Source organism: Bos javanicus, chromosome 28 (assembly GCF_032452875.1).
Source record: "Bos javanicus breed banteng chromosome 28, ARS-OSU_banteng_1.0, whole genome shotgun sequence".
Lineage (NCBI taxonomy): Eukaryota > Metazoa > Chordata > Mammalia > Artiodactyla > Bovidae > Bos > Bos javanicus.
Window position 1 is genome coordinate 4,652,568 of NC_083895.1, and position 24,208 is coordinate 4,676,775.

Genomic DNA, 24,208 nt, shown 5'->3' on the forward strand with positions numbered 1-24,208 from the left:
GCCTTCTATCTGGCCAACCCCTCAGATCAACAATAAAGATAACAGAAAGGAAATAAATCACCTTTCAGATTTCCAAAGGCTAGGACAAATCCGGGGGCTTCCCAGGAGGTGCTAGTGGTAGTGGTAAAGAATCCCCCTGCCAATGCAGGTGGACATAAAAGGCATTGGTTCGATCCCTGGGTCAGGAAGATCCCCTGGAGCCTCCTCCATGGCAACCCACTCCAGTATTCTGGCCTGGAGAATCCCAAGGACAGAGGAGCCTGGTGGGCTACAGTCCATGGGGTCACAAAGAGTCAGAAAGAAACAACTTTGTGCACTACAAACCTGGAGGAAAATCCCTCTCAGTCCCTGGTTGGCTGCTGTCCTCTGGATCCTCAGGTTCTACACTCCTCCTGGCTCTCAAGACTCAAAAGGGAGGCCACAGAAATGTGAGTCATGTCCACAGAACTGATTACTACTCAGGGCAAATGCACAAGAAAGAGAAGAAAACCATGACAAAAAGGCTGGGCTAAGTCATCCGTTTTAATTAAAGGCCATCAACAAACATTCGCAACCAATTCTGCATCACCCACACTGCCAAAGGAGTGAGAAGAAGCACCAGTTGTCAAAGTAAAACAGGCCCTGATACAGCAAGATCCTTAAATGAGCAAAAACAAACTACAGAGAAGACAGTATGTCACTGACTTCAAAAGTGTGACTGGCACAAATGAGCTTTGAAAAGTTGATTTTTCTAAACCTCAATGAGCTTCATGTCTGGGGATTATTGTGAAATCTACAGATGTCCTGGCAGCATCTCTTCTAAACTCAGAATGCTGTGATGGGGTAGTAACGTCAGTGCCATTGCTACTTTCACAACAACACTCTCGAATTAAGCATAGCTGGAGGGTTGAGGGGGTGGGGGAATCAACTGTTTTGCCTTCTAAAATAGAATACCCAAAAAGTAGCACATATTAGAAATTTACTAAACACCAGGTCGAAAAAATAAAATAACCTCAAAACATATGTGCTTCAATTCAGATGTATGGAAGTTAAGATACTGATTCCTACAAGAGCTAGTCACAGTTCAACCACTCACTAAAGTAACCAGGGACAAATTACAATAAATTGTAAGAATGAAAATAAAAGTGACAGAGCATTCTTTAAAATGATGGAGTCCAGAGAAATAATTTTCAAAACATGTATTTAACAAAACATGTATTAAAACCCTTCTCCTTCATACTGAACCATATGACTACAAACATGGAGGTTATAGCCTGAACCACCACACAGTCAATCCTGTGGTAAATACAAATGTTTAAAAACCAAGATAGTGGAGGAATAGGACGGGGAGACCACGTTCTCCCCCACAAATTCATCAAAAGATCATCTGAATGCTGAGCAACTTCCACAAAACAACTTCTGAACACTGGTGGAGGACACCAGGCACCCAGAAAGGCAACCCATTCTCTTTGAAAGGAGGTAGAACAAAATATAGAAGACAAAAAGAGAGACAAAAGAGTTAGGGATGGAGACCTGCTCTGGGGAGGGAGTTGTGAAGGAGGAGAAGTTTCCAAACAGCAGGAAACCCTCTCACTGGCAGGTCTGTGGGGAGTTTTGGAATCTCAGAGGGCAACATAACCGGCAGGAAAAGAAAAAAAAAAAAAACACACACACACACAGAATACGCACCTAACTGCAACTCCCAGCAGAGAAGTAGCCCAGATGCTCGTGTTGGCCACAAGCAACCAGGGGCTGGACTGGGAGGCATGGGTTGCATGCTTAGGGTAAGGACCGGGCCAGAATGCCCTGAGAACAATCTGAAGGAACTAACCTGAGATAGCAACCCAAACTGTGGGGTAGCCAGAGAGAGAGAGAGAGAAAAAAAAAAAAACTTTCCCACAAAAGGCTCTAACCTAATGCACAGCCTGGCCCTCTCAAAGAACAAAGGATTGAGTGAATACCAAAGGAGAGCTGGCTGGCTGCGTACAGGCCCCTCCCCTGCCGCAGGAAGCAAAGAGGCAGGTGGGTGACATCTGAGCCGGAAGGCAAGGGGCTACTCCAACCTCAACCCCAGAGACCAGCATCCTCCACCAAACTGTGAGCAGGCTCCCAGTTGCTAACCAAGTCGTCCTGGGCTCCTGAACGGTTGACATCTGCCAGGAGGGCCGCAGTCTGAGATCAGCTCCCCAGAGGAGACACACAGCACAACTGAGACGGTGCTCCCGAGCAGCTGGGACTGGGGAGGTGATTAAGATGCACAACCCCCCTGGGACAGTGTGCATGCCATGCACCTGGTGAGCCACTTGGACCTGGGAAGGGCACAAAATTGAAAAATTGAAACCATTTCCCCTAAAGTCAGGAACAAGACAAGGGTGCCCACTCCCACCACTGCTATTCAACATCCTTGTCTTGCTTCTGACTTTAGGGGAAATGCTTTCAATTTTTTGCCACCGAGGATAATGTTTGCTGTGGGTTTATCATACATGGCTTTTATTTTGAAGTATGTTCCTTCTATGCCTGCTTTCTGGAGTTTTTATCATAAATGGGTGTTGAATTTTGTCAAAGGCTTTCTCTGCATCTATTGAGATAATCATATGGTTTTTACCCTTCAATTTGTTAATGTGGTGTATCACATCAATTGATTTGCAAATATTGAGGAATCCTTGCATCCCTGGGATAAGCTCACTTTCTCATGATGTATAATCTTTTTAATATGTTGTTAGATTCTGTTTGCTAGAATTTTGTTGAGGATTTTTGCATAAATGTTCATCAGTGATATTGGCCAGTTTTCTTTTTTGTGGCATCTTTGTCTGGTTTTGGTATTAGGGTGATGGTGGCCTCATAGAGTGGGAGAAAAAATAGCAAACAAAGCAACTGACAAAGAATTAATCTCAAAATATATACAAACAGCTCATGCAGCTCAATACCAGAAAAATAAACGACCCAATCAAAAAATGGGCCAAAGAACTAAACAGACATTTTTCCAAAGAAGACATACAGATGGCTAACAAACACATGAAAAGATGCTCAACATCACTTATTATCAGAGAAATGCAAATCAAAACCACAATGAGGTAGCCTCTCACACTGGTCAGAATGGCTGCTATCAAAACGTCTATAAACAATAAATGCTGGAGAGGGTATGGAGAAAAGGGAACCCTCTTACACTGTTGGTGGGAATGCAAGCTAGTACAGACACTATGGAGAACAGGGTGGCGATTCCTTAAAAAACTGAAAATAGATCTGCCATATGACCCAGCCATCCCACTGCTGGGCATATACACTAAGGAAACCAGAACTGAAAGAAACATGTGTACCCCAATGTTCATCGCAGCACTGTTTACAATAGTTAGGACATGGAAGCAACCTAGATGTCCATCCGCAGATGAATGGATAAGAAAGTTGTGGTACATATAAACAATGGGATATTACTCAGTTATTAAAAAGAACACATTTGAATCAGTTCTAATGAGGTGTATGAAACTGGAGCCTATTATACAGAGTGAAGTAAGTCAGAAAGAAAAACACCAATACAGTATATTAATGCATATATACAGAATTTATAAAGATGGTAATGATGACCCTATATGCGAGACAGCAAAAGAGACACAGATGTAAAGAACAGACTTTTGGACTGTGTGGGAGAAGGAGATGGTGGGATGATTTGAGAGAATAGCATTGAAACATAAATATTACCATATGTGAAATAGACAACCAATCCAAGTTCCATGCATGAAACATGGCACACAAAGCCGGTGCACTGGGACAACCCTGAGGGATGGGATGGGGAGGGAGCTGGGAGGGGGATTCGGGATGAGGGACACATGTACACCCATGGCTGATTCATGTCAATGTATGGCAAAAACCACCACAATACTGTAAAGTAATTAGCCTCCAATTAAATTTAATTAATTAATTTTTTAAAAACACACATTTTCCTTCCATTACTTTCAAGACCTCAAAAGTCCTGGCTCAGTAGTCCCTTCTGACCTTGTGTCCAGAAACAGTGGCTATGCAGGCCCTCATGCCATGCCCACATCCCTCTCAGGGCCTTTGTGCTTGCTACTGGGCTCCTGAGGGGACCTTCCCTCCAACCTCTCCTCAGCGCTCCAGACATTGCATGTGGGGCCCCAATCTACACTCTCCCCACCCCACGCCCATCACTGACCATATTCCCCTGGTTGACTTCCTTCACTGCACTTATCAGAATCTGACATGAATTCATTATCTATACTTTCATCTGGGCTTGTGTTTGTGTCTTAAGTGTCTCATCCCACTGCGAAGAGTGTAATTCAGGAGAACAGGACCTGGCTCAGTAATCTCTCTCTGGAGCCTAGAACACTGCGTGGCATGTAGAATGCGTTCAGTAAACATATGTGAATGAATGAACATTATCACTCAAAGACCTTTGCCTTTCAGTATTCTTGAAATTTTAACCCAGTGAAAACGTAAGGGAGAATGTTAAATCCTTTCATATTTTCTGTAGCATTTCTAAAGCAAAATATTAGGCCCTAAAAATGTATAAAATAACTGGGACTAAACCAAGAGGGTTGACTGAAATAGATCAGTCCATAAACTGCATGAGGATGCTCTCCAGATCCAGATGGAAGCCCTGTGCTGGGATCTGTATGGATGGAGATGGGGGCGGGAGTGCCCTCAGGGAAGGAAGCAAAGGTGGGGGTGGGAAGAGGGCCCTCGTGAGCTTATACCCACAGGCTGGTCTGTCTCAAAGGACAACTGTCCTCAAGAGAACTGCTGGTTAGAAAATCTCCCAAGAGCAGAGAATCTTTCCAGCTGGAAGCCAGCAGAGAGGCTAATTATCAGAAACTCCTCTCCCCACAGAAAGTGCATTCTTCCCGCTTCCCCTACTAAGATCTGTTTATATTGATTCCTCTCCCAGGCTTTGAAGAAAAACAGCGATTGTGCATACAGTGAGTGCACACTTCTGTTGTTGATATGCCATTTAAATATATGAAATAACGTTTCTTGTTTCGAGTTAGGTTTGACTTGGGGGAGTGGGCGCGGAGGGCGGGGTTGGAGAGGTAGCACAGAGCCAACAAATAAAGTCAGCAAATGCAACCGCACAAAGTTGGAGAAAGAAATTCCCCACTCTGAGGAAATTACTTCATACTATAGTAAGGGGCTGCATTTATTTTGCTTTTCACTCTTTATGCCATACCCAGCTGCCCTCCAATGACCAGGCTGGGAGGGGTTACTAGGCTCGCTAGCATAAGAATAGAGGGCGGTGAGGAGCAAGAAACTACTAGTTCAGTGATTTTTTATAAAAGGAGAAATAGGATTACTCTTTTCAGTTTATTTCAATTCCACATTAATAGACTGATAGACTTTATTTCCCCTGGAGAAGGAAACCCGCTCCAGTGTTCTTGCCTGGAGAATCCCATGGACAGAGGAGCCTGGTGGGCTACTGTCCATGGGGTTGCAAAGAGTCAGACATGACTGAGCAACTAAACAACAGACTTTATTTCTGAGCTTTAAGGGAAGAAAATGCAGTCAACTTGGGAATAGTTTTAATCAAAAAGCAAGTGTTAGGAGTGATAAGTATTGGCCTTTATCCATATTTATTTTAATTTGTAGTTGCAAATTGATAGATCTCCTAGAACACAGCTCACTAAAACTTTTAGGCCACAACAGTCTCCAGGTTCTATCCCTGTAATAACACACACAGCTCTCAAAAAGGGAAAGGGAGGAAAAGTTTTTAGTTATCCAATTCTTCTCACACAAGAAAAAGATTTACTGAGCAATGGTTAGCTGCCATGTCATGAATGGACATACAGACAGATAGACAGATGGGTGGATGGATGAATGGATGGATGGAGATAATAAGTGATAGATACAGATTGATATAGTCAGGATATATACAGAGATGGATGATAGATGATGGATGGATGGATAGATCAGTCAATCTTAAGAAGAAAGGCTCACAAATCCCAGTACATCCCAGGGAATCTTCGTTCACATGGGAAGTATTAAGAAGATCTCACAATATTTTATGTGGTTCATTTTCCTAAAACTGAAGGGAGACCACAGCTGTGATGGGTAAAGGATAGCAAGGGGAAAAAAAAAAGCAGATGCATATGGACATTTTGGTATTTACTCTCTCTTCTTGATCTCAACCAGGGCTCATTTCCAGTATCTCTCTGCACTCCTCACTACAGCACCCTTGTTCAATGGTACACACACACAGAGGAGACAGGGGTGCAATCAGAAGCAGGGCACAGGCATAAGCAGCCCACATGGATGAGACCCACTCCTCTATGGCACAAACTCCGTGCTCCACACAGGGAGCCCAGCTTCTCCACTTTCCTCATGAGAGAATCCTCTGTGGGAATTCTCACACATCTGGGTTTAGATGCCCACTCATTACAGCCCCCAAGGTCACACATGTACCACATACCTGAGGAAGATGAGCAATATTCTGGCTTGAAAGCAGTAACCCACCTATGCTGTCATTTGTTATGCATTATGAAACAGCCGGGAATGATTGTTCTGCAGAATTAACCCTCTTGGTGAGTGGGAGCCGGGGAGAAAGCAGACAGGACTGCTTCGTGTCAACAGTCAGTACACAGATGAGCTATGAACACATGGGAATAGCGCTGTAAGGCCCTCAGAAACCTGCCGCCTCTGGGAACAAAGCTTCCAGCCTCCAAGCTGCTTCTGAAGGTACATCCACGACCAGTAAAGTCGGAAACACTGACTCAGAGCCACTCAAAACCCATCACTGGTTAAAGAAGGCTAGAAAACTGCTGAGAGTGGCCATGTGTTAAGAAAAGGAAGTTTAGCAAATGTACTTAAGAATCTCGTCAGAAAGGAAACACAAGTGTTAAGCTGTCGTGGGGAAGGGGCAGGGGCAGGGAGGCCTGCATCGCATGAACGTGGGGTGAAGGGCAGACACACATCAGAGCCGCTGTTGCCACTGCGGCTGCCTCTCAGCCAGCGAGTCCTGTGAACTCTCCTGTGAACTCTCCTACTTACATCAAACGGAGCTGAGCTGGACTGGGCGTTCTGCCCGCACGGTTCCCGGAAGCAGTCGCTGAAAGGAAGGAGGAGCCCCATGGCGATGATCCGCGAGCAGAACTTCTCTGCTTCTTCTGGAGGCCCGTTCTCCTGCTGGCTGAACAGCTTCTCCAGCAGAGTTCTCCCTGCAGGTGAGACACGGTCGTTAGGCAGGAGCACTGGCAGGTCCCCAGCTCAGACTCCCTGAGGAGAGGCGGAAACACAGCTGGGGCGGCGCCATTGCCCAGGCTACGCCATGCGCAGAGAGGACTCTGTGGGCGGCCCAGGTACCACACGGGGAAGGTCGCCTCAGGGTCTCCCATCCCCCAACACCTCCTGCCCCCAAAGACAAAGAGGCCATGCGATGGGCCGTCCATCTTCTGCTCTGTGAAGAAGCCGCATAGCAGCTTGGAAATCCTCCTGCCATCGCCAAAGGCTCTCTGAGGAGGCAGCCAGGAGCCCCCATTCGGGCTAAGAAATGTCAGTGGCTGATATTCACAGTCTTGTATGGCGACGGTGGGCGGGGGGCAGAGCAGCGGGTGAGAGGGAGACAGGCACCAGCCCCTGGAAGCGGAGAGGGCTACCCAGCAGAAAACGTCACCCTGAAGTGACAGAAACGCAACATTTCCTCACGTGCGCCCCAGAAACACCACATGTCAGACCTTTGTTAGTTTCCTAGAAGAGACTAGAGAAGAGAAGCACACAGAGAGGAGACACCAGCAGTGTCTGGGCCCACTGGTCCCAGAGCTCTGGGTCTTGGTCATGGAGAGAGCAGGACTCTGGGGAGGGGGATCCAGGAGTCCGCCTGTCACTGGTCACCCAGAGCCAAGACCCACAGGCCCAGTCCCTCATCTGTCCTGACACAATTCACTCTCTAACTTACTACCCTTCGGAAATGATCCCGCTGGCTTCATGCTGACTGACTATGGTGGAAGGAACAGGAAGTCTCCTTCTGGGCCACCAACTGTTGCTCAGTTCCTGCCCTGCTCCTGCCCCTCCTCTATGAGCAGGTTTAACCTTCAAATTTAGGTTAAAGCCACTTATCCAGAAAAGCTCCCAGAGACCCCCATCTGCCCTCTTTTGGCAGCCTTCAAAGCTCCTCTGTCATTAATTATTTTAGTTAATTATTTGTGCAATTATTTGTTTAATGTCTGCCTTCCTTGCTGCTGCTGCTAAGTCACTTCAGTCGTGTCCAACTCTGTGCGACCCCATAGATGGCAGCCCACCAGGCTCTCCCACCCCTGGGATTTCCAGGCAAGAACACTGGAGTGGGTTGCCATTTCCTTCTCCAATGCATGAAAGTGAAAAGTCAGAGTGAAGTTGCTCAGTCGTGTCTGACTCTTCATGACCCCATGGACTGCAGCCTACCAGGCTCCTCCTTCCACAGGATTTTCCAGGCAAAAGTACCGGAGTGGGGTGCCATCGCCTTCTCTGCTGCCTCCCTTACTAAAACAAACTCTCTGACAGCAGGCAGACATCCTGCAAACCTGGCCACTTGCACATAAGAAGCATCAGTGAATACTTTTAGGATTTCTGAATGAATACAATGCAACGATTCTTTGGCAAAGACTTGTTCACGTCATGGTCGGATCTGGAAATGAATTATCAGTCTAGACCATGGTTAGAAAACTCTCTGTAAATAACCAAAGAGTAAATATTTTAGGCGTTAAGGGTTATGGAAACCCTCTGCTTATGTTCTTCCTTGTTTGGGTTTTATTTTGAAAAACTTTTAAAATGTAAAAAGCATTTTCAGCTTGGGTCTGTGAAAGCCAGGCCCAACTCTACATATCAGTCACATCTAAATTTCAAACATATACACACTCAGCTCTGCAGGACAGTAGCCACACAATTTTTGTGTCTCTTCTTGTTGCTGTTTGTAAAACAAAAACTAAAGAGTCAAGATCTACTTCTGATACACAGAATAACAGAGCAGGGCAGAAGAGGCTCTGTTTTCTCCATTCTTGTAGGTCAGTAGAGAACATCTGGTCTCCCAGGACATTTTCTGAGGGGAAATAAAAAGCTTTTTCCCTATAGAACTTAAATTTGTCTGCACCTCACTGGATCCACACTTAGGAAACCATATTCCTCAGTTCTCAAGTGATTGATTATTATTACAATAAACCCATTTTATAAATACATCTTACAGTAGGCCTGCAAATGGTCAGAAGACTAATTAATTCTCTTTCCTATAACTCAATCTTGTATATGAAAGAAAACAAGGGAGACCAGGTCTTGTGTTTGTGTGTGTATGTCCAAGAGTGAAAAAAATGTGTGTGTGTGCATCGAGTCAAAAAATTATCAAAAGTGGGGAGAGGGCTTCCCTAGTGGTCCAATGGTTAAGAATCCATCTGGCAATGCAGGAGACACAGGTTCAATCCCTGATCCAGGAGGATTCCACATGCTGCAAAGCAACTAAGCCCGGGCACCGCAACTACCGAGTCCACCAGCTGAAACTACATAAGCTCACGCATCCTAAAGCCTGTCTCCACAGTAAGAGACGCCACCAGTGAGAAGACTCAACAAAGAGTAGGCCCCTGCTCATGCAACTAGAGAAAGCCTCTATGCAGCCATGAAGACCCAGCACAGCCAAAACAACATATATTTTTTTTAAGTGGTTGGGGAGCAGTCTGGGAAAGAGGGAAGCACAGTGCCAGAGCTTCGTGCCCTGAGGACCAAACACCCTTCAACCTGAGCATCTCAGCTGCAGCTTCCAGCCCTGAGCATCTCAGCTGCAGCTTCCAGCCCTGAGCGTGTGGTGAAGGCCATCGTGCCACAGCACCGTGGGATCCCACCTCCAGCTCTCCAGCTTTTTCTGTGGCAAACTCACCCTGTGTTCACAACAGCCCAGGTGCCCTGGAGGCTTCCTCTCACAAGCCTCTTAGATGGAGACATTTGTATCAAATCCCACACATCTCAGGGACAGGGAGTGGGGGAGATGGGGTTCTTGATCCCACAAGCAATTCTGAAATGACCTGACTCCTTCAAAACCCTCTGTTCTCTTGAAACTCTCCTTGTTCTTCCTTTTGCATCCACTCCCTCTGGTCCTTCTCTCCCCGACTAAGTCCTCCACCTCATCCCTCACCACCCTGGTCTCCACCTCAACTCCTATCACTGTCACCTGCACTTAGGAAGATAACTCACCCGGGACCTTGAGCCCTGCCTCCCGTGCCTCCTGTACCCCCACAGAAACCATCTTGTCCACCACTGGGAGCTTGACTGCTTGCACCAGGAAGTCAGGATGGGTCTGAGCTCACTCAGCCCTCAGGGCTCTCTGTCACCCTTGGGTTGAAGCCATGACTGAAAAAGATCCCACCTCCTGTGTCCTCTGTCTCCCCCACTCCACCCCCAGCTCACCTACCACTTCCCCCTCCAGCACCTAAGAGCCCTCCCTGGGGTTGGCAGAGCACCAAAGCACTCTGCCCAGGATATCTGTAAGACCCACCCTCTCTCACTTTATCTATGTTTCTGCTCCGCTGTCACCTCCACCCAGAGACCTTCCTGACCACCTTTCCGAAAACAGCTCACCCAAGGTGGATGAGAGAAGGATTGGGATGTTAGGATGAGCAGTTGCAAACTATTATATAGCAAATGGATAAACAACAAAGTCCTACTATAGAGCACAGGGAACTGTGTTCAACATTCTGTGATAAATCACAATGGAACAGAATATTGAAAAAATGTGTGTGTGTGTGTGTGTGTGTGTGTGTATATATATAAATAACTGAATTACAATTACTTGGATGTACATCAGAAACTGGGCTTCCCAGGTGGTAAAGAACCCACCTGCCAATGCAGAAGATACAAGAGACACCGGTTGGATTCCTGGGTCAGGAAAATCCCCTGGAGGAGGGCATGGCAACCCACTCCAATATTCTTGCCTGAAGAATCCCTTGGACAGAGGAGCCTGGTGGGCTACGTTCATAGGGTTGCAAAGAGTTGGACACAACTGAAGCAACTTAGCATGCAGGCACACACATCAGAAATGAACACAATGTTATAAATCAACTATAATAAGATTTTTAAAAATAATAAAACGGCACCTACCACCCTTTCCCAAGACCCCCTCCATCCTTCAGAGAGCACTTGGGCCCTAAACTCACGTGAGTCTCAGACCATTCCTCCTCGTGGAATGTCAGCTCCATTTCAACAGATGCCTGAGTCTATTCAACACATTTCCCCAAAACTTCAAGGAAGGCCTGACACGGAATCACCAATTCATGTTTGATCACCAATGAATCAATACATGGATATCTAATCCCCAACCACGACCTTCTGGCTCTGGTGACTCAGTCACGGTCACATGTGAGGTCACTCCCCTGCTCAGCAGGTCAGTCTAGACTCTACCACCACAGCCAAGCCTTCACATCCCAGCACCCCAGTCCCTCTCTCCCTGTCACATCAGCCTGGCTGTCCCCCTGTCCCCTGCCTATACCTCAGCACCTCAACACCATGTAAGACACACGTGCTACCTGTTCTCACTTTACCATCTTAACTATAAACCTCAGTAAGGCTCAACCCTGCTCTGCATTCTCAACTCAGCTTCCAGTTGCCTCCCTCAAACCACTCTTTCCAGTGAGATGATGAACTTCTCAAAGTTTTTACAAAGTCTTATTCACTGAGAACATGGAAGAATCTGGGACTGTGTATACTTGGAATACCCACCCCTGCACCTCCAATGGCACCCCACTCCAAAACTCTTGCCTGGAGGATCCCAGGACGGAGGAGCCTGGTGGGCTGCAGTCCATGGGGTCGCTGAGGGCTGGACACGACTGAGCGACTTGACTTTCACTTTTCACTTTCATGCACTGGAGAAGGAAATGGCAAGCCACTCCAGTGTTCTTGCCTGGAGAATCCCAGGGACGGCGGAGCCTGGTGGGCTGCCGTCTATGGGGTCTCACAGAGTCGGACATGACTGAAGCGACTTAGTAGCAGCAGCAGCACCTCCTTCTGCCTCCTCTTCACGGTGGACACCCTGCTCCAGACAAAAGCAAGTTCTTCCCTTTGTGTCCTGAATCGAATTCTTTGCTGCATGCATGAAACTTCACTCTTTAACTGTTCCTTCTCTATGAATCATGAACATGCCCTTCTTGACCAGACATTTCCAGAATCTCAAATACATTAATTTTTTAAAAAGTCTCCCTGACCCCACGTCATTCCCTACTACCAGCTACTGTCCTATTTCTTGGCTTCCTTTCACATCAAAAATGCTAGCTATATCATGAGAAAGTCTACAAACAACAAAGTATTGAAGAAGATGTGGAGAAAAGGGAACCTTCGTACACTGTTAGTGGGAATGTAAATTGGTGTAGCCACAATGAAAAACAGTATGGAGGTTTCTCAAAAAACTAAAAACAGAACTACCATATGACTCAGCAATTCCACAGCTAGGCATATATCCCAGAAAAATGATTCAAAACGATACGTGCATTCCTACGTTCACAGCAGCACTATTTATAATAGCCAAGACATAGAAGCAACCTAAAGGTCCGTTGATGGATAAAGAAGATGTGGCACATATATACAATGGAATGTTACTCAGCCATAGAAAGAATGCGATAATGCCATTTGCAGCAACATGGATGGACCTAGAGTGTATTATGTTTTGTGAAATAAGTCAGAAAGAAGGACAAATACTATATGATATCACTTATATGTGGAATCTAAAATATAATACAAGTGAATGTGTAAAAACCAGAAACAGACTCACAGACACAGAAAACAAACTTATAGTTATGAAGGAGTGGGGAAAGTGGGGAAATTTGGGGCATGAGATTAATGAACACAAACTATCATACATAAAATAGATAAGCAATAAGGCTTTACTGTATAGCACAGGGAATTGTCCCCAATATCTTGTAATAATCTACAACCTGCAAAAGTACAGATTTACTGTATGGTATACCTGAAACTAACATAATATTGTAAATTAACTATACTTCAATTAGAAAAAAACCTGCCAGAAACTTGCCTGGTGGTCCAGTGGGTAAGACTCTACACTCTTAATGCAGGGATGAAGGGTTCAATCCTTGGTCAGACATGCTGCAACTAAGACCCAGTGCAGCTAAATAAATAGATAAATACTAGAGAGAAAAAAAGGAAAGCCTGCGAGCTAGAATTACTGACACCTGCTACCTCTGGCCCCTCTTCCTGGTTCGGTCCACTCTGCACTGACAAGCCTAATCTGGCCGCCATCCTGAGTGCAACAGACACCGGTAACCAGCATGACACCAAAGACATTATCAGTCCATGTCCATGCCCTCAGAACGTTCTCACTGTTGACTCACTCTGACTCCTTAGAACACCTTCCTCTCATCCTCCGATGCTCCATTGCCTCCACCTTGCCAGCCACGGTCTCCTGAAGCCCTTGCTGGCTTCTCTGCTAAGTGTGTTAAGTACACATGCTTCAGGGCTCATCCCATGGCCTCCACTCCTCTCTTCCCATTTTTCTCTCCTATAGTCTAACCTGTCTGCACACACTCTGCCCCTTAAAACTGGGAAGACCTTCTTGATGGCATCAGGAGGACAGCAAAAGGACTCCTCCTTGGAATGCTTCAGGCATCTACATGAAGACCCTAAGAACTGTATCCTAAAACAGGCAGCCTTGGAAAGAATGTGGAATTTTCAAGAACCACCAAACCGGCAGTGAGCTCTATTTCCTCCGGGATCCTTCATATGGACTCAAGGAAGCCTGAGACCCATAAGAGGGCATCAGCACTGGCTGGGATAACTGGAGGGGGAGATTTGGCCACATGCATCAGTAATCTGTCAAAATTCATCCCTTGACTACCAAGTTCCAACTCTGGAAAATCTATCACAGATAAATGACCAAAATGAAGCATCACAAGATTACTGTGAAGATTAGATGAGGTAACGCATGTAAACTTCTCAGCACAGTTCCTGGTACAGTAAAAAATGGCTTGTTACTAGTAAAAAAAAAAAAAATGAAATGTACAAATACAAAAACATAGATTAAAATAAATGATAGTTTTATATAGATGACAGCTTACTATACAGTCATCAGAAGTCATGTTATTATAGAATAATCATTCAAACACATTCAATATATGAAAAGGAAAAAGAAAAGTAAAACTCAGTAGATGTCAATGGAGAATGCAAGTGCATCAAATTGCCACAAATAACAGAAAATTAATGGGAAAAAAAGAAATCATACTACCCTTCCAGTATGAACTATATTTGGGGGCAATAAAACATACCTAGTGATTAAAGAAGGCTGAACACCAAAGAATTGATGCCTTCAAACTGTGGTGCCAGAGAAGACTCTTGAGAGTCTCTTGGACTGCAAGGAGATCAAACCAACCAATCCTAAAGGAAATCGACCCTGAATATTCATTGGAAGGACTGATGCTGAAGTCGAAGCTCAAATACTTTGGCCACCTGGTGTGAAGAGCTGACTCACTGGGAAAAAAAAACAACAAAAAAACTGACGCTGGGAAAGACTAAAGGTAAAAGGAGAAGAGGGCAACAGAGGATGAGATGTTTAGATAGTATCACCAACTCAACAGACATAAATCTGAGCAAATTCTGGGAGATGGTGAAGAACAGGGAAGCCTGGTGCACTGTAGTCCATGGGGTCACAAAGATTTGGACATGACTTAGAGACCTAAACAATGAGAGATTAAAGAAAAGTCTTCAGTAGAGGAAAATTCCAGCCCAAAAAATGCAAAGAAATGACAACATTTGAAAATCACAATCCTTAAGTGTTTACTTAGTGAATAGATGGGAAACCCATTAGAAAAAGGTCAATTGAAAAATCTGCAAATAAAGATCAAGCTGTCATCCCCAAACCTGCATGTCATTCAGAGTCAACACAACAGAGGCTGGCAAGCATGGTAAGTTTAGTCAATGGGTAGGGGGGATGCTTGTGATGCTTCATTTAGGATATTTATGATATCTTTATGATAGATTTTCCAGAGTTGAAACTTTGGGGTCAAGGGGTGAATTTTGACAGATTACTGATGCATGTGGCCAAATCACCCCCTCCAGCTATTCCAGGCAGTACTGATGCCTTCTTATGGGTCTTGGGCTTCCTTGAGTCCAAATGAGGGATCCCAGAGGAAAGCTGTCTAATCCACAGCTTACCCACCAAGCACCCACGCTGTCCCTCTGGGGAAAAAGACCTGAACACTTAGCAAAAGTTATATCATGTCAGCCTGGACCTGTTCTCCTCTAGGGTGGCAGAGAGCTCTGTGAATGCCTACTTAACAGACTAGTGTTGTCTTTGAGGGTTAGTTACCCTAACCCTAAACAATTTCTATTTATGTTCAATATAATAATGCCATTGCAGCGTATTAAAAATTACATTTTTGAGATGCATACTTAAGTACCTGAGATTCAAATGGCATGACGCCAGGAATTTATCTCATGTCAGTCCATAAAGCAAGGATGGTGAGGGTGGTGATGAAGCTGTTTCAGCATTAAAAATGCTGATAACCATAGAGCTGGGTGATGGCCTGTGGGCCTTCATCACACTTCTGCTTTATGTATGGTCACATTTTCACAAAATATCTTCAATTATGCTACTAAAAAAAAAGGTTTAATGACATGGAAAAATATGTCACAAGTATTACGTGAAATAATCAAAATTACACAGCTGAACAAAATATGTTCCTGATTCTGCAAAAATAGCAGACATAACTTTCCTTATTAAAGACTCCAATTGCTATGGTGGGAACATGACAAGTTTCCAGGACCTGCACACTAGTTGGGCTGCACTGAACTCCCATTCCCACCAAGGGATAAACTTTGACCAGAGCAGTGGGGATGGGCAGAGACACAATTTTCTCTTTTGCTTCTTGCATTGATGGCTGGGGATTTAATCAGGACACACTGGCCCCATCAGACACTGCAGGCCTTGCACCTAAACTGGGTAGAACAGGCTGACCCAAAGCTGCTTCTTCACTGTACGGACCAGCTACTGTGACCAGGAAACACAGGACCCAGGTTCCCTCCACATCCCCTTCCCTACCCAACCTACCCCATGTGACACATAGTTGGGGTGCCCCCTAAGTCCTGGTCCCCTCACCCTGCTCCTTGACCACAGCGTCTGTTTCTAGACTGGACATGTTGACCACAACAATAAATGTAAATAATTGGCCCTCGAATATGAATAACCATAACTTTTCTAAGTGCTCAGCTATTTGACGCTTCATTTTATTTCGTATTTTCATTTTTTATTTAATCAACACTGTTTACTGAGCTTTTACTATAGATAAAGCAGCTCTAAATTAGTTTACCAAAAACCTACTTGCTGAATGAAACAGCATTCACCCGATGACAGTCAGGGAACTTACTAGTCATTCAGTTCAGTTCAGTTCAGTTCAGTCGCTCAGTCGTGTCTGACTCTTTGCGACCCCATGAATTGCAGCACACCAGGCCTCCCTGTCCATCACCAACTCCCGGAATTCACTCAAACTCACATCCATTGAGTCAGTGATGCCATCCAGCCATCTCATCCTCTGTCGTCCCCGTCTCCTCCTGCCCCCAATCCTTTCCAGTATCAGGGTCTTTTCCAATGAGTCAACTCTTCCCATGAGGTGGCCAAAGTACTGGAGTTTCACCTTCAACATCAGTCCTTCCAATGAACACCCAGGACTGATCTCCTTTAGGATGGACTGGTTGGATCTCCTTGCAGTCCAAGGGACTCTCAAGAGTCTTCTCCAACACCACAGTTCAAAAGTATCAATTCTTCGGCACTCAGCTTTCTTCACAGTCCAACTCTCACATCCATACATTAGTGTTCTCCAATTATTTCTGCACTAACCCCCTCTCCCCTCTCCTCATGTGCACTTATACACTTACTGACTTCAGCATGTGGTGCCTCTTTGCAGTCACCCACTACAGTATCTGTGGTGGCGGAGGGGGGGTGGGGTGGGGGTTGAGGGGCAGTGGCTCCAGGACCCTCTTGGGACCAAAATCTACAGATGCTCAACTCTCTTTACATTGCCTAGTATTTGATTATAACCCACACATATCCTCCCTTTAATTCATCTCTAGATTGCTTACAATACCTAACATGATGTAAATGCTATGTAAACAGTTGTAAATACAATCTAAATGCTATGTAAACAGTTGTTGGTGCCCAGCAAATTCAAGTTTTGCTTCACAGAACCTTCTGGAATTTAAAAATATATAATTTTCCATGTGCAGTTGCTAAATTGGTGGATGCAAAGAATACATGGATACAAAGGGCTGACTGTATCTATAAATATTCATAGTCCTCTTGCTTTGCTAAGCAAATATCACAGGGCTAGATAAACAGGAAACAACAGCCAGAGGACAGTCATAAAGGACTATTTACCATCACAACAAATCTTCTGGGACAATGAGGTAAGATCACGGATCTCTGCACTGGAGTTCTGTCGGGTAGGTAAGCAGTGACACCATAAAACGTAGAAAACATTTGTCTGGATAGAACTATACGATGTAAAGGGCAGCCCACACCTACTGTCAGCTTTGTAAAGCACAGCAAGGATTTATCACCATGATTTCAAAGACACCAACTGAGGAATTCAGGTTCCAGAGTGTGCCTGATGTCCCAAGACCAGAAAGCAACAGAGCCAAAACTGGACACACACTCCACTCTCCTAATTCTTATTCCAGGCGTCTTCCACTTCTGTGTGGGCCAGCAACTCTGTGAAAGGCTTCTGACCAACATTCTGTACTAAGATATAAAAGACAGAGACCACGAGTTCTGTGCCCTGTGGGGGCTCACAAGCTGTCACAATGAACAAGTCTCCAGAAGGAGCACTCTAAATGCACTCTGTATAGGACATGCTCTCTTAATTAAACATTCTGAGTGGAAAATGGGGTGGTGGAGGAATGCAGCAAAGACCAGATACAACGAAGCACTTAGGAGTCTGAGTGCGTGCATGTGTGCTCAGTCACTTCAGTCACGTCCGACTCTTTGTGACCCTATGGACTGTATCCTGCCAGGCTCCTCTGTACATGTGATTCTCCAGGCAAGAATACTGGAGTGGGATTTAGGAGCCTATCATTTATCAAAGAATGTCCTAGGTCCAGCAAGGATATTGTCAGGAGGAAAACATGCTCCCTGTCCTTCACTGCCAGCACTTTAACAGGACAACACAGGCAGGACACTCTTGAAGAAGAAACACAGAGGAACAGTGACAGCACACAGCAGGGAAGCCTCCGGCTCCTTCTTCATCTATTGGACACAGTATAGTGTCCAGACAGGAAGAGAAACTTTCAATACAGAAACTTATCCTTGGAGACAACAGGAGACCTTTTCCCCATTAGCCTGAATGATGCATGGAATTTTTCTGGTTTTACTGTACTTTTTGTCATTATTAGGATTAAATTACTCAATGACAATCCACCCCTTAATTTTCAGTATTTTAGAACTAGAAGATATCTCAGAGATGATTTGACTCCTCCAATTTGGCCTGTAAAGAAGTCAAGGTCTAGATATTTGAGTGACATCCTAGATTATACTTGGGGGAAGGCTAGGTGGGAGCTTTGTGTTATGTCCTATAACATAATTAATCTATCAGTTCAGTTCAGTTCAGTTCAGTCGCTCAGTCGTGTCCGACTCTTTGCAACCCCATGTATTGCAGCACACCAGGCCTCCCTGTCCATCACCAACTCCTGGAGTTCACTCAAACTCAACGTCCATCGAGTCGGTGATGCCATCCAGCCATCTCATCCTCTGTCATCCCCTTCTCCTCCTACCCCCAATCCCTCCCAGCATCAACATGGGAATGAGTCAAGTCTTCCCATGAGGTGGCCAAAGTATTGGAGTTTCAGCTTTAGCATCAGTCCTTCCAATGAACATCCAGGACTGATCTCCTTTAGAATGGACTGGTGGGATCTCCTTGCAGTCCAAGGGACTCTCAAGAGTCTTCTCCAACACCACAGTTCAAAAGCATCAATTCTTCGGTGCTCAGCTTTCTTCACAGTCCAACTCTCACATCCATACATGACCACTGAAAAAACCATAGCCTTGACTAGACGGACCTTTGTTGGCAAAGTAATGTCTCTGCTTTTTAATATGCTATCTAGGTTGGTTATAACTTTCCTTCCAAGGAGCGTTTTTTTTTTTTTTTTTCAAGGAGCGTTTTTTAATTTCTTGGCTGCAATCACCATCTGCAGTGATTCTGGAGCCCAAAAAAACAAAGTCTGACACTGTTTCCACTGTTTCCCCATCTATTTCCCATGAAATGATGGGACCAGATGCCATGATCTTAGTTTTCTGAATGTTGAGCTTTAAGCCAACTTTTTCACTCTCCTCTTTCACTTTCATCTAGAGGCTTTTTAGTTCCTCTCCACTTTCTGCCATAAGAGTGGTATCATCTGCATATCTGAGGTTATTGATATTTCTCCCAGCAATCTTGATTCCAGCTTGTGCTTCTTCCAGCCCAGTGTTTCTCATTAATCTATAACAGTGTAGAAACACACAATGGATATTTTTTCCTTATGTGTATTTTTTAATGCTTGAAGGATGAACAATATAATGGCTGTATTTTGAAAGGCATAAAACATAAGTTTTTGTTTCTATAGGCCACATACCTGATGCAAACTGAATTTAAACAAGAATCTCATTGTGTTAATTTTTTTCTGATTTTATAGCTCAGACATATCTAATAAATTTCTCATGAAATCCAAAATTAACTTTCAATTGAAACAGTAAGAGGAAATGAGAGGCTTCCCTGGTGGCTCGGTGGTAAAGAATCCTCCTGCCAATGTAGGAGACATGAGTTTGATCCCTGGTCCGGGAAGACCCACATGCTGTGGAGCAACTAAGCCCATGCACCACAACTATTTAGCCTGTGCTCTAGAGCCAGGAACCGCAACTACTAAGCCCACGTGCCCTAGAGCCCGCGCTCTGCAACAGAAGCAGCCACCACAGTGAGAAGCCTGTGCATGGCAGCAAAGAGTAGCCCCTGCTCTCCACTAGAGAAAAACCCCTGCAGCAATGAAGACCCAGTTCAGCCATAAATAAATAATTAAAAAAAAAAAAGAGGAAATGAGGTCGTCGCCCAGCAAATATGATGTAGTGAAGAAGGAGAGATCACATATTGTGAATCATCATATACAGATGAACTTTGCTGGAGTAAGAAAAAAGAGATAAGGCCAAGTACCGTCGTATGGATATTAACATGTCTGGTGTCAGATTCACAACGCTGCAAGTTTTACAGGGAGAGAAAGCCTCTAATAAGCTCTTTAGAGCATAAACATCTAGAACTTTCTTGAGAAAAGAAAGCCAACGTGTGGTCAAATGTCTGGACAGATCACAGGAAGCTCAAGGACCCAACTAGGCCCTACTTGCAGAGACAACACAGCTCACAAAGGGCTCGGTACAAGCTGGGGAGCTCTTTGCTCCCCAGAACTCAGAGCCCACTGAGCCCACAGCCAGTGCTGGTCCAGACATTCTCACAGGAAGATGCCCACTGGCATGCTCTAAACACCAGGTAAGGAAGGGAAATGGAAATATTTTAAATTTTATAAAACCCTACAGACTGAGTATAGATTTGCTGGTTGTCTATGTGAGCCCTAATGGTAAATGCCTGTAATGTGTCTTCATAACTATTTTGAAGAAGTGGACTGCTCTGCGTGGTGACCTGGGACTCATGTATGATGCATCTTTGTTACAGGACACCAAAAATACAGAGAAGAGCAGTAAAAAAAAAAATTGTGCTCAACATCAACTACAGTAAACCATCACTCAGACACAGCATTGAAGTGACTGGGTGTAGAGAGCTCTGACTATAGTCACTGCAGTCTACTAAAATTTATAGAAATCTATAGTTTTGGCTTTTTTCAAGGAAGAAGAAACTGTGCAACTTCAATTGATCAAGCTGAAATATGACAAGAACAAGCTAAGAAATCTAACCTAAAGAATCTAATAAAATCCACCAAGGATTATCATAGAACATATGTGATAATGACAACCAACTCCTTTTCAGGACCTATGTTAGACTGTGGATTTCTCTGATAATTTCTTCAAAGATTGTGAAACAAATGAAAGTTCAAAGGAAAAAAAAAGTCAGAAATGTCAAAGGGAAAAACGGTTTAAAAAACTTAATTTCAATCTGTGAAGATAAATCCATAAGTGACTATAATAAATGGAAGCTTTCAAATAGCTCTAGCTAAAGAAGTTTTACATATTTAAAGCAGTCCCAAATAAAAGAAATGAGACACACAGATCACTGCTGCTGCTCTGAAATTTTGAAGTCAAATATCACTGACTCTTCTAGCAGGAGGGCAAGTCAGTGGTCAAGTTCAGCCTTTCCAGGGTCACGGTCGCATGAGTAGATCTCCAACCAGTCTCTGAACAGTGAACTCACTCCTCCCAAGACAAGTGGTTGCCAGGCTGGACCCTCTGTGAGGGATGTCTCTCTGATGCTCAGTGAGCCACACAAAGTATTAGCAAATCCAGCTCCTCCATCCTGAACACATTCGATCTTCTGCCTCGATACCTACTGTCCCTGTCAATGGAGAGCCACAGAATACTTCTGAGAAGAGCATTAAGAGTTCTGTTGGAAAGGAGGCAGTGAGGTTTGCTTTAATTTTGGAGGTTTTTTTTTTTTTTTAAACTTTACATAATTGTATTAGTTTTGCCAAATATCCCTACCTTTGGAGGTATGTTTTAATGGGAGACAGTGACTGGTGAGTCTGAGGAGAAGATGTGAGGAACTTGCTAACTTGCACACCTCCTAGACTTCTGGCTTCAGAAACTGGGTAAAGGGCTCTGCACATGCTATTACCACCCACCAGGCAGGCAATGAACAAGGGAGCAGAGTGGATTTAGAGAAGAGAGAACTTCAGCTTGGATCTCCTCCCACAGTCATATAGAGATTTTTTTAGGACAAGAGGAAATTTGCATCTGGAATTCATAGAGACATCTGAGCCAGAAATTGGAATATGGAGTCATCCATATGTAGGGAAATGCCCAGGATGGGTGTTAGAGTGGACTAAGCTTGAGGCCAGGGGAAGCAACATTTAGTAAGAAGGGTTCAGTGGAAGAAGAGAACCAGGAGAAAGGAGCAAAAGCCAGCCCAAAATGTAGGAGGCAAACCAGGGAGAAGCATTCAGCAGAAACCAAAGAAGGCAGGGTTCTCTGTTTGGATAAAATACACAGTTGTTTAAATGACGCTTTTGAAGTATTTTTGAATAATTAGAGATGGCATTAATGTTGGCTGTAAAACACAACATACTAAATTAAAATATTAATGTTTTGGAGTTTGGGATTATAGCTCCCCACAAAAAGCATAGATTCATGAAAACTGATGATATATAAGGTCAAAGAGAAAGTCATAACAATTTCAAAAGAATCTATACAATATATACTATGTTCTATAACTGTTTCAATTATTTTGCTGTAAAAAAAAATTAAAGGGCTACCTTTAAAACCCATATGACTATTGTGTTATTGTGATTTATAATAAGATATGCATTTGGTCTTTGTCCAATTTCTGATACAGAGCTCATTAAACCCTTGGAACTTCCTAAGTGATTAGAGTAGAAAAAAAGGTGTCTTGATATTCACAGCAAGCTTTTTCAACTACACCTGACTTTATGTTAATGCAGTGACTTTTGGAAGAACCTCAGGATGGGGGCTGGTTGTCAGGAGAACCCACTGTGTCATTAGAGTTGGGACCTTCAGTCCCACCCCTGACCTCCAGGGAGGAAAGGGGAACAGAACTGGAGACTGATTCAATCACCAGTGGCCCACAATTTAATCAGTTGAGCCCAAAAGAACAGGGTTAAGAGAGCTTCTGGGTCAGTGATCACATGGAGATTTGGGGAGAGTGGTACCCAGGTGCTCCCTGCCCTTTCCCCACACCCTGCCCTGTGCATCTCCCATCTAACTGGTCCTGAGTTATATTCTCTTATAATACACTGGTAATCTGCTGAGTGAAATGCTTCTCTGAGTTCTAGGAGCTGCACTAAAGATAAATTAAACCCAAGAAGGGGGCTGGTGGAATCTATAAGCTGCTCAGTCAGGAGCCCAAGTGGACCTGTGACTAGCATCTGAAGAGTGAGCAGCCTTGCAGGACTGAGTCTTTAATCTGCAGGACCCGACACCATCTTTAGGTAAACAGTGTTGTCAGAATTCAGTTGAACTGTAGGACTGCTTCGTGGTGTGGAAGAAAAAAAACCCACACATCTGAGTTAGTGTTAGAATCGTAGCTATAAACCATAGATATTACTGACTAACCTTTAGGTTTAAAAAATATTCACAAGAGAGATCCCATAAAACTTACAACAGAAAGACAGTGAAAATGTTTTTTACCCCAACAATAACTAGAAATAATACAAAAGTAAAATTCCTATAAGCAATGAAATACAGGAAGCACCCAGAAACTAGCTCAGCAAAGAAAACACAAACCAGCTACAAAAAGGTCTAAAACTCCATTAAAAGGACATAAAAGATGAATAAATAAAGAGGTCTTCCACTATCTTGGAGGATATTATTAAAATGACAATAGTCCTCAAAGTAATCTACAAATTTAATAAATTGAACACTATCAGGACTTTTTCAGAACCTCAACCACTTAATTTAAATTTATATAGAAAACTACAAGCCCATCAGTAGCTAAGTCCTGATAACGTTCAAAATGTGAAAAAGGAGACACTTCTCCTCTGGGTAACAAGACATACTGCAAAGTACATTTATGAGAGCTGTTTGGTACCCAATGAAGATAGAAAAATACAATGAAAGGAAAAGAACAGACCCTCAGACATGGACTTATCCACATACAGGAACGATATAAAGTTGGCATTAAAAACCAATGAGTAAAAACTCTTTAGTAGATGATGTTGAGAACACTGTCTTGCCAGGTGTGTCATACCACACACTCAGGTCTCTGGACAGAGCAGACGTTTAGATGCAGATGATGAAATGATAACACTAGGGAAGGCTGTGAATGAGAGAATGCTGGTGACCTGGGCCTAAGAAACAGTTTCTTAAATGAGAAGAAAATATCACAAACCATATATGAAAAACAGATATGATGATATCAAAATTAAGTACTTCTGTTCAACAAAGGGCACAACAAATTCAAAAAAGGGATAAAACACTAGGGGAAGAGATGTATAATGTCTAAAATTGATTCTATACTTAAGATTTTAATTGAATCCACTCCAAATAGTTTAAATAGCAAGATTAATAGCAAGTTAAAGTAGGGCATTCTTTGTCCTACAGAGTCTTGGAGGGGCTAAAGACAAAGTAAAG

At 43.9% G+C, this 24,208-nt stretch overlaps 1 protein-coding gene across 3 annotated transcripts in view; it reads right to left on the bottom strand.

Moving 5' to 3' along the window:
- The window catches only part of FMN2 (formin 2), a 349,990-nt gene that overhangs the window by 306,095 nt on the left and 19,687 nt on the right, over nucleotides 1–24,208 (bottom strand). For all 3 annotated transcript variants that reach the window (XM_061404794.1, XM_061404795.1, XM_061404796.1), the window contains exon 2: nucleotides 6,973–7,139. In XM_061404794.1, coding sequence (XP_061260778.1) covers nucleotides 6,973–7,139 — 167 coding nt within the window. The remainder of the gene's footprint in view (nucleotides 1–6,972; nucleotides 7,140–24,208) is intronic.